This window comes from Salvia hispanica, chromosome 4 (assembly GCF_023119035.1).
Source record: "Salvia hispanica cultivar TCC Black 2014 chromosome 4, UniMelb_Shisp_WGS_1.0, whole genome shotgun sequence".
NCBI classification, from domain to species: Eukaryota; Viridiplantae; Streptophyta; class Magnoliopsida; order Lamiales; family Lamiaceae; genus Salvia; species Salvia hispanica.
The window spans coordinates 52115599-52126083 of NC_062968.1; the positions used below are offsets into that span (position 1 = coordinate 52115599).

Here is a 10485-nt window from a genome sequence, read left to right on the forward strand (position 1 = left end):
TCATTTATCTTCGCATAATTGGCCTGCTTTTGCAACATTGGACACTCATATTGATAGTGTCCAAGATGATGGCATTTGTAACACTCAACAGTGGCTTTGTTGAAAAATTGGGGACTTCTTCCTCTGCCTCTTCCTCCTCTGAACACAGCTCTCCCACGACCTCGTCCACCATTCTATCTTCATGTGTTACTTTGAGTGCTTTTTCTTCTCCATGACTCCGGTGAAACTTTTGTTCATGCACAATCAGTGAACTTTGCAGTTCATCAATTGTGAGTGAATCAATATCCTTAGATTCTTCGATCGAGACAACTATATAGTTGAATTTCTCGGTCAAAGTCCTAAGAATCTTCTCGACGATGGTGCTTTCGCTCATCTGCTCACCATAACTCCTAATCTGGTTAGCAACAATCATGACCCGTGCAAAATAGTTGGTGATGGTTTCACCTACTTTCATCTCCAAAATCTCGAAATCTCTTCTCAACGCTTGTAGGGCTGCACGCTTCACCCTATCATTTCCTTCGAATTTCTTTTTCATGGAATCCCATATCTGCTTCGAGGTGCCTTTCTCCAGAATTTGCTCAAGAATTGTCCTGTCAATCGCCTGAAATAGATAATTCTTTACTTTGAGATCCGTAGCCCTCAATTCCTCCAATTTCTTTCGATTAGCATCACTCAATGATGCTCCTGCTTTTGGTTCTTCATAACCAATCTCAACTTGACTCCAATAACCTTGAGATCTCAAAAGGTTTTCCATCAGCATGCTCCAATGATCGTAATGACCGCAGGCTGCATAAAATTCTTCTCTCCACCCATTTTTTTTTCTCGTGACTCACTCTAAAGCTGCTGCTTTCTTTTCTCAGATCCCAGTGGGGGCTCTGGATACCAGAATGTAAGAACATTAGCTCTCACAAAATGATATTGAATCTGAATGAATGAGGGAATGAATAATTTATTGAAGTGCAAAGTGGCTATTTATAATAGCATTACAACGACTCAAATTGAAATAACAGTAGTTAAAAAGAAGGTAACAATAAAATCAAATATACTGACTAAAGAATAGGACTTTTTTATTAACTGAATAACAAATTCTAACAGAATCAACAACAATATATGAAATAAAAAAATTATAGCAGAATTCAGCATGAACTCATTGAACTTTGAATTCAGTGATCTTCAAATTACTGAGTTATTAAACGGTTGACCTCGTCATTTGAAGAGAAAGTGGTTATACTAGGTAAGATTGCGTATGTTTAGAAAAATACCCTGCGTCCCGGATTAAGAGTCACACTTGCGTTTTTGCACTTGTTTTATAAAAATGAGAGGTAATTACATGTTTCATACAAAATGTTTTACCTTTATTTCAATTTAGTATAAAAAATATTAAGTTTACATATTTCATACAAAAAGTTTACTAAGTGTTTCAAAATAATACATTTCCGTTAAATATTTTAACACCGTTAATTAGTTTATAATTTGTCCAACTTATCATCATAATAAAAGAATAATTAGAGATTTTATATAATTCATTATTCTAAAAAATTAACAGTCAATATCAATTCTTCCAGTAATTGATCGTGATTTTAAAAAAAATCTCTCTCTCAATATACTCTATTTTTTTATTGTATTCTTTATAGAACACGGTATAAAATAAGTCTATATTTCATCTTTACAAAATGGCTAATTTGAGCTTCAAATAGTCAATAAGTCGATATTTAATTTTTACAAAAAAAAGATTAAATATCTTTTCAGTTGTATTCTCCATTGTTGCATGAGAAAGCTTCAACAATAAAATGCAATTCGCTAATTTGATGGTGAAGAGTGGTGAATTTTTCTATGTATTTTTCATTTTTGTGAGTAATAAAAATAATTGTGTTTGAAATAATTAATGGAAGTTTTAATTTAAAACTTTTGTACAAATTTGAAACATTGATGAAACTTTTTGTACGTATGATGTAATAGGAATTAACGGTGTTAGTAGGGACTTAACGGAATGGATTATTTTGAAACACTAAGTAAACTTTTTGTATGGAATATGTAAACTTAATATTTTTTATACTCCCTCCATCCCATAAAAGATGTCACACTTTCCTTTTTAGTTTGTTCCACAAAAGATATCACATTTCCATATTTAGAAAAAGCTTTCTCTCACATGAATATAAAAATTATATTTTCTCTTGCCATTTAACACACAAAATAAAACCTCCTAAAATCTCGTGCCATCCCACAAGTGTGACATCTTTTGAGGGACGGAAGGAGTATTAAATTGAAATAAAGGTAAAACATTTTGTATGAAACATGTAATTACCCTTAAAAATGATAATAAATAGTTAAAGTCAATAAATCGTAAAATAAGAGAAAGAATAAGGTAGGGAAGAGTCTTCTTTATATTATTCTCTCTCTTACTTTACTATTTGAATCATATTAGCTGTGGGTATGAGTTTTAATAAATTTAAAAAATAGTGGGTAGAGAAGTGAAATACGATCTCCACATTTTTATATTGATTTTATAATAAGAATGTGACTAAAGTGAATTAGTGGAAGCCTATGATAAAAGTGGAATGTAATTCTTATTGTGAAACAGACTAAAATGGCAAAATGTGACTCTTATTATGGGACGAAGAGCATATAATTCTTGCAATAAAATCACTTAGATGTGTAAACTAGTAGCAAGTTAAAATTCTTTTGCTATAAAATTATTTAGGGGTGTATTTAGCATGAAATTGGAATATTATTCGAATTTTATAAAATTTAATTTGAATTTATTATATTTTAATTTAAAATTAATTTTTTTGTGTAGTAAAATTAAGTACTAATTGAATTAAAAATTCCATTTTATTCTAATATAATAATTTTAAACATTTTAATCACTCGTATACATTATAGTATGGAGTATAATTCTATATTACTCCATTCGTCCTAACTAAGTTGGGTCACTTTTTTTGGATACGGAAATTAAGAAATTGAGTTGAATGAGCTAAATAATACTCCCTCCGTCCCGGAAATAAAATAGGAGAGAGAGGAAAAAGTGATACTCTCTCCATCCCTGAAATTTTGTCTCTTATTTCCTTTCGTCCCTAAAAATTTTCACCTTTTACTTTTATCATTTTTGGCAATTGCCCTTACATTCCACTAACTCATATCACTCACATTTTATTATAAAACTGATGTACTCCATAAAAGTAGGACTCACATGCCACTAACTTTTTCAACCCATTTTTTATTAGGGACGGAGGGAGTATTGTAGAAATCTCAAATGGTTTTATGTTCGACGATTTCATTTCTCGTTATAGCTCCTTAACTAGTATTCCTCCGTTCCAATTAAGTTGAGTCTTCTCTTTTAGGTAATAAAAGAGAATAAAGTAGGTGATGAAATAAAGTAATCAATATTTTGTTTTTTGTCAAAAATAAAAATGATTCAATTTAATTGGAACATAAAAAAGGAATATGATTCAACTTGGTTTGGATGGTTACTAATAGGAGTATTTATCAATGAACTAAAGAAAAGAAACCACACAAAGTATTAGCAACAGTTACATGGAATTTTGCAAGTCTTTTGCTATATATAACACAAGAAAGAAGGCTTCCACACCAAAACATAAAGAGAGAGATTCAAACAATGTCTTGACAGAGCAGAATATGTAAGCCAACTCAGTCAAGAAACTTAAGAAATTGCAAAGGCGTTGGTTTAAAAATGAAATGAACGAGAAAAATGGAGCTGGTTTTTTCATCGAACCAACAGTTGGATGAGTGCCTCACCTGTCGTTGTCCGAGTCTTTGGACAAAATTGCAAATCAACATCTCTAGTTAATAAGATCTCATCACCATCTTCATCCATGTATTTCAACTTGAAACTACCCATCTCCAGATTTAGACTCGTCGTCACTTCTTCAATAAGCTTTGCCAATCCTACTAATGATAGAGACAACTCAAATTTTATTAAATCCTCGTTATACTTCACCTTTACAATCACCTTTTCTGAGCTACTTTTGTTTATTTGTGCCACGTTCTCCAATGGATGAACGTTGGCGGTTGATGGCAACATGTCTTGCTCTGAATCTACAACACTTTCTTCTTCAAAAAGGGATAGATTTTTTTTGTGTTCATTCCTGTTTGGCCACCTTCGAATGCCATGTTCCCTGCATGCACGCTTTATTGTTGATCTTCCAACTGTAAGAACAATTAAATTCTCATTCATGTTAGTAGATAACAAACATTTAGTTTTTTAGAAGTTTGAACCATGGTTTATACTAACCACCAAGCTCTTTTGCAACATCTTTTAGCTTCTTCCCAAAATGTGATTCGAGAACCTCAACACTAAGATTGAAGAGTTTTTTCTCTTCTCTCTATCTTTTATATTTGAATCTGAGGCAGCAGCAGTGCATTCTTCTCTGTATTGTTCTGATGAGCATTCTTTTGTGTATTCTCCTTCTTTGGTGTGATAATACTCCTTTTGATTGTACTACACACTTTTAAGTATGACTGGATACAAATAAGCAGGCTCTAATTCACAGGAATCAAGTTTGTATGCATCAGAAAACTCAATAACTTCAACCACCAATTCCTCTCCTAGTTGCTTCCCACATGCCATCTTGAATGATTTTAATTCATGCTTTATTATTGGCAATAGAAGGCTCAAGAAGGACCCAACATGTTTATATGTTGTAGGACCTTGATAGAGAAAGAACTCCACGACATAAACAAGGTTACCAGTGTGTGAACTTTGCAAACAAAGAGCAAAACAAGCATCAAGTCGATCACTCATGTCATAGTGTGACAAGGGCTGGTCGATTATGCTAAATTCACTTAAATTTTGACAAAAACATGATTTGTTTTCGGATGCCAATACCATCCCAATAATCCCTTTTCTGTCTTGGACATGAATGCAGTGAACTGAATGTGTAGGCATAAAGTCCAAGTAATACTTTGTAGACAATGCCAACTCCATGCAGCTCCTATTAATATTAGTACTACTAACACACTCTTCATTGGGGACCCAGACATTCATTGTATGGACTTGGGGAAGGTTCTTATTGATTATGCTAAGGACATTGCGGATTTCTCTCAAAGTGCTTTCCCTGCAACTTACAATCTAATTCAAATAGCACAAATTAATTCGAATAAAGACATGTTGATCACAGAATTGCCAATCTAAAATTGTATTAAAGCATACATTGGCAGGTTCAGTTGCTAAGAATCTCGGGTGGAAGTCTATGTGACTCGAGCTCAGTTTTGTTGCCTGCATGAAAGTGGACATTGTTTTCACAACAATTGTATAATAAAAAGTCAAAAATTGCTAGAGATAGTACCTCCATAAGTTTTCTGATGATTGGAAGGTCGGAATAATAGAATCCTAGGAACTCTAGCACACCCACAAGCTTGTGATCTCCTATGCCGTCTTCATCAAATACGGGCAAAGCCATGTATCCACGATTACAACAAAGCATTGCAAAGTTTCTTATTGAAAATTCTTCTCTAGTGTAATAGATGAGGTCAGGGCTAATTTCAGGGTGTTCAAATCTGAATACTCGTCCAGGGGGTCCATGTTCGTCTTGTTTGGCTTGGTTGTCGACAAAATAGTAATGTGCCATACATTGTTTTCTAAATGAAGCTATACTTTTTGCAAGACAACCAACGGCATAAGGTTGATCTGAAGTTTCTAGATAGCACCTACTCTTCACCATTTTGGGCGCCCAAAATTGAACAATCCATTTATTGTATTTCCAGGATATGAATGTTATTTCCTTCATGAAACCTTCTATCTTCTCCTTGATCAACACCGAGTTACTTTTAACATGGTTTGTGCATATGCTTTGTTTAGCTGGCAAGCAGAAAACCCATCCTTTTTCCATTCTGGCGCAGGGAGGTTTTAGGCAACACGAGTCAACTATCCTCAAGTATGTTGTCACATTCAACTCCAATAAGTTTTGCTTGTAAGACTTCAGCAAATTGAGATTATCATTTGACTCACATTCTATTGCATCACGCCTTAGATATTCCTCTACAAGTTGTTTCCCAGATACAAACGTTACACTCTTGAGGTTGATCTCCAGTAGCCTTAAGAGCAAGTGTACAGAATAATCATCTTTTATATACTTTGGTCGAAGAAAAAATTGGATGACATACAAGTGGTTGCTATTGCTTTGATGAGACACTGCAATGCAATGGGACATCCTAGCTCTCTGGGCATAGTGGGCTAGTGGACTCTCATATACAGTGAGATCATATAAATTTGAATTGCAGCTGTGAAGATCTATTTGAAGCTTGTGAAATTCACAAGCTTGAAGATAGTCATGCAAATTATTATCAATACAAACCCACGAATTGAACATCTTACTTTGTAAATCTATGAAAGATATCATCTCCATACAAGATGAGTTGGTGGTGATATGAAAACAATTCTTGTTATAAGGGATCCAAACCTGTGCCAGATATAGTCGCGGGATTGTCGCCACAGCCAATTCAAGTACCTCTGTTATTTCACTTTCAAGTTGTTCCTGTTTATATTGAGGGGAAGAAATAAGAAACTGTAGTCACAAATAATTCATTTAATGGAATGTTATGTTTACCATTTCTTTTGTCAGGTCGGTAATAGCAATGGAATCGTGACTGGACCTCAACCCTGCCATCTGAATATAACGATATATAGAAGCAATGTTAGTATTGAGTAATAATGAATAATTAAATTTATCAAACAGGAGTATTTGATTTACAGATTTAGCCTGTTGATTGATAAATCGGGCAGGAGAATAACCTGTAGTGCTCCATCCAGCAGAGATAGTAAACGATCCCTGACATGATAAGAAGAATATCCTTGAAAGAGCTCTAACACACCATAGTATTGATAGGTATGCGAATCAAATACAGGCAGTGCCATGTAAGCTTTGAAACCGCAGCGAGCAGCTTCATCCCGCATTGGAAACTCATTGGTGGAGTAGAGTCTCAGATCAGGAGTGGATTCAGGTAGCTTGTTCTGGTACACCCGTCCCACGCCTCCAAGCTGCTGCCTGTCATCTCCGACATCAACAACATACTCATGATTGCTACATAACTTCCTGTACGAACAAGACCCCTTGCTGAGACTGTTAACAAAAAAAGGGTGGTGTGAGGAAGAGAGGTAGTGATGGCTCCCCTCCACTTTCACGACTCCCCAACATTGTATCAGAGTGTGGAAGTGCATCCAACTTTGCGATGCAAAGTGTTTGAGCAGAGCTATGATTTTGTGTTGGTCTAATATTTCCTCATACAAAACCCATCCACTTTCCAATTTCTCATGTGCCAAAGCTTCTTCGTCCAAATTCTGCTTGAAATCTGTTATTGAAGAATACGAGTCCAACGATTCCTCTCCTCCTCTTATGATTGACAACACACCTTCATGATCCATCACACACTGTATGATTGACGAAAAGTGTTTTGCTGCGATTAACTTCTTGCCAAGGAAGGTGACTGGGGATTGTTAGTCTTTGCAACATCAATAAAAAATGCAGACTATAAAGTAGGGTAATAAAATAAAGGTATTGGTTTATTAAGATTCGAGCAATACTTTTCAACTTGGTGTCTCATTTGTTTGTCGTATACTATTAAAGCGTGACATGCCATTATTGACTACACCCCAATACAATTTGAATTTAGTGGAAGTTTTGGAACTTAATGTATTATCAATTCTCCTCATTTATAAACTTTTTTGTTTTTCACTATGATTTCAATGTGATAATGAAAGTTAAATTTTGGTATAAATTCTTTTTATTACTAATATATATGTGGTGCAAAAGTCTACAAATACCAAATAGCTATTGGATTGCAAGTATCAGATTGCCCTGAAACAAAAACAAAACTCAAGCCAAAATGATTGTGATTATGCAATAGCAAGTCAAAAAAATTCAAGTTCTCGTCAAAACCCGGAAAAAATGCCTTAGACAACATGTTCATTCAACAACATTAGGCCTAAATCTAACTCAATTCAATACACAAGCAAATTATGGTATCTTCATATAACTATAAAGACAAGCAATTTACAACACTGGAGGATAAAATATCCATACTACTAGCTATGTTAATCCATCATAGATGAGCATAACCATCGATATCATGACACATGGTCGAATCAAGCAACCAATTGAACACTACTAAGGGGTGGAATTTTTTTCAAAAAGCACAAATCTTACCTGAAGTTCAATGTACCTATCAATCTCAGCAGCATGTCTCTGCAACTCGCGGTAAAGAGCATCTCCGACCAGCCCCAGCAAAGCTAATTTCTCCTGATGATGCTAGATGGTGTCCACGCAATATAAGTAGCAACGGGAATCATCGCAAGTCTCTCGAGCCCAAGCAAGTTGCAGCTGTCATGTTGGAGCCGTTGGGCTGTTTTGGAGTTTGTTATGAGGAGTCAGTTATCAGTTCATGAATATAAGCTAATTTCTACCTCATTTTGTTGCAACACAGAATCAAGGGAGAGAAAAGGCTAGATGCTCGAGAAAGAGAGGTGCAGATTACCAAAGAAAGTGAGATCATCTTGTAGATTAGCTCGATCATTTCATGAGTGATTGCATAGTTTCTTGAGTGATCATTGTATGTTTCCATAGTCCTTGTATATCAATAAGATCGAGTACATTCCCTTCCGCGGACGTAGATCATTGGATCGAACCGTAAATCCCCCTTTGTTCTTACTTTTCTTGCTGTTCTTCATCGCCTCTTTCGCAACATAATGATGTCCACCAGGGATTCTCCAACGACAGCAGACTTGAGTGATTGAGATTGGAATCTGTATGAAGAACACACTGATGATTTAGAGATATACACAAATACATAAGATAAAACCAAGCTCTCACTGAAGAGGATTCACTCACATTAAAATCAGATGATTTGCAAGGAATGGTTACAAACTTACAAGCTCTTTTACTTCCTACTTCTTTCCTAATTAAGATTTCTTTCTACCACTTAATTGGCGAAAAACCGAAATCATGGCACCCTTCTAAAACAATACTAGTAAACGTTTTTTGCTTAATTTAATAAAATTAAAGTTTTCCTCTACTTATAACACATAAAATGGAAAAATAACGAAACGAATATGAAAACAATAAGAACAATAGATATAAATGTAACATTCCATTAAAATTTTGAAGAGTTAATCAAATGTATAAATTATTAAGTTAGAACCCTTCTAAAACCATTATAGATAAAGAAATTGGAAAAGGATTTTGTCTGGTAAAGTAATCTGATTTCTTAAATTTTAAATTCCTGTGTTTGTTTCAGTTTTAATCAAACTGAGAAAGTAATCAGAATCCGAGAATAAGGAAAGTTAGTACAATTTTCCAAGATTCTGAATCCTAGCTTTTCTTAGTTATTCTTTTTCTCAGTTTTAGGATTCTTGTATATATAATGCAATATAGTATAGTTTTATTATTATTATTATTATTATTATTATTATTATTATTATTATTAATTACAATGTTTTAAAAATAATTTAAAAATATAAATCATACTACTTAATTTTAGAAAATAAATAACTATTATTAAAATTATCATAATTATAACTTATTTTATAATAATTCATAATAATATATTAAATAATTAAAATATAATTATATAATATAAATCGTATGATAAATAATTAATATTATTTTTATGAATTAATAATTAATCAATAAAGTTATAGTGTAAATTTCATTTATTAAATTTATTCACTTATAACATCCTTAAATACTATAATTACTATAATACTAATTATTATTATTATTATTATTATTATTATTATTATAAATGAGTATAATATTTCAAACTATAATTATATGTATTATTTTATATTATGATAGATAATCCATATTTAAACTATCAATTGTAATAATAAATATAATAATATAATTATTATTATTTGTAATTAATAGTTTATTAAGAATTTTATATTATTATTCTTTTTTATAAATAAAAAATAATAAGTATATATTTTTAGTTTGGTGTTTAAATTATATATAAATTTAAAATCTTGATATTTTCCAAACACAGGAAAGTAAAGTTACTAGGAATCATATTCCCGAGATTCATTTTCCCAGTAATCATTTTCCTTGCCAACTTTACTTTCCCGTCAACCAAACATGGCCTAACTATTATTCCTATTTTTTTTTCTTTTGATTTATGAAATGGAAGGGGTGGAATCTGATGCCTAGAATTCCTTGCTTAACAATCTATATACCATTTGAACGTTTGTGAAGCAGTAAGAAAATCTCACGCTACCTAATGACCCTTTCCACCATTTTAAGAATCATTTTGTTATTTTAGATTTTATGTGATTTTTGAGTCATTTATTTTATTCCACCTTTAGTATAAGAATCCCACATTCTACCAATCTTTTACACTCACAATGCAATATAAAATTACATGATACTTTAAATGAATCTCACATCCCACTCACTTTCTGCCTTTACTTTTCTTAATAAAGTCAAACAATTTCTAAAACTAATGGGAGTAAGAAAGGGATTCACTTTCTGCCTT

At 32.9% G+C, this 10485-nt stretch overlaps 1 protein-coding gene across 1 annotated transcript; it reads right to left on the reverse strand.

Annotated features, from left to right (window-relative positions):
- Positions 1-3535: 3535 nt before the first annotated feature.
- LOC125220375 lies at positions 3536-7421 on the reverse strand. Its single transcript, XM_048122546.1, has 6 exons — positions 6752-7421; positions 6567-6626; positions 5307-6494; positions 5171-5236; positions 4253-5089; positions 3536-4167 (listed from the first exon to the last, which is right to left on the reverse strand). The coding sequence occupies exons 1-5, from the start codon at positions 7379-7381 to the stop codon at positions 4460-4462; spliced, it is 2574 nt and encodes an 857-aa protein (XP_047978503.1). The 5' UTR covers positions 7382-7421; the 3' UTR covers positions 3536-4167; positions 4253-4459.
- Between the last annotated feature and the right edge of the window lie 3064 nt (positions 7422-10485).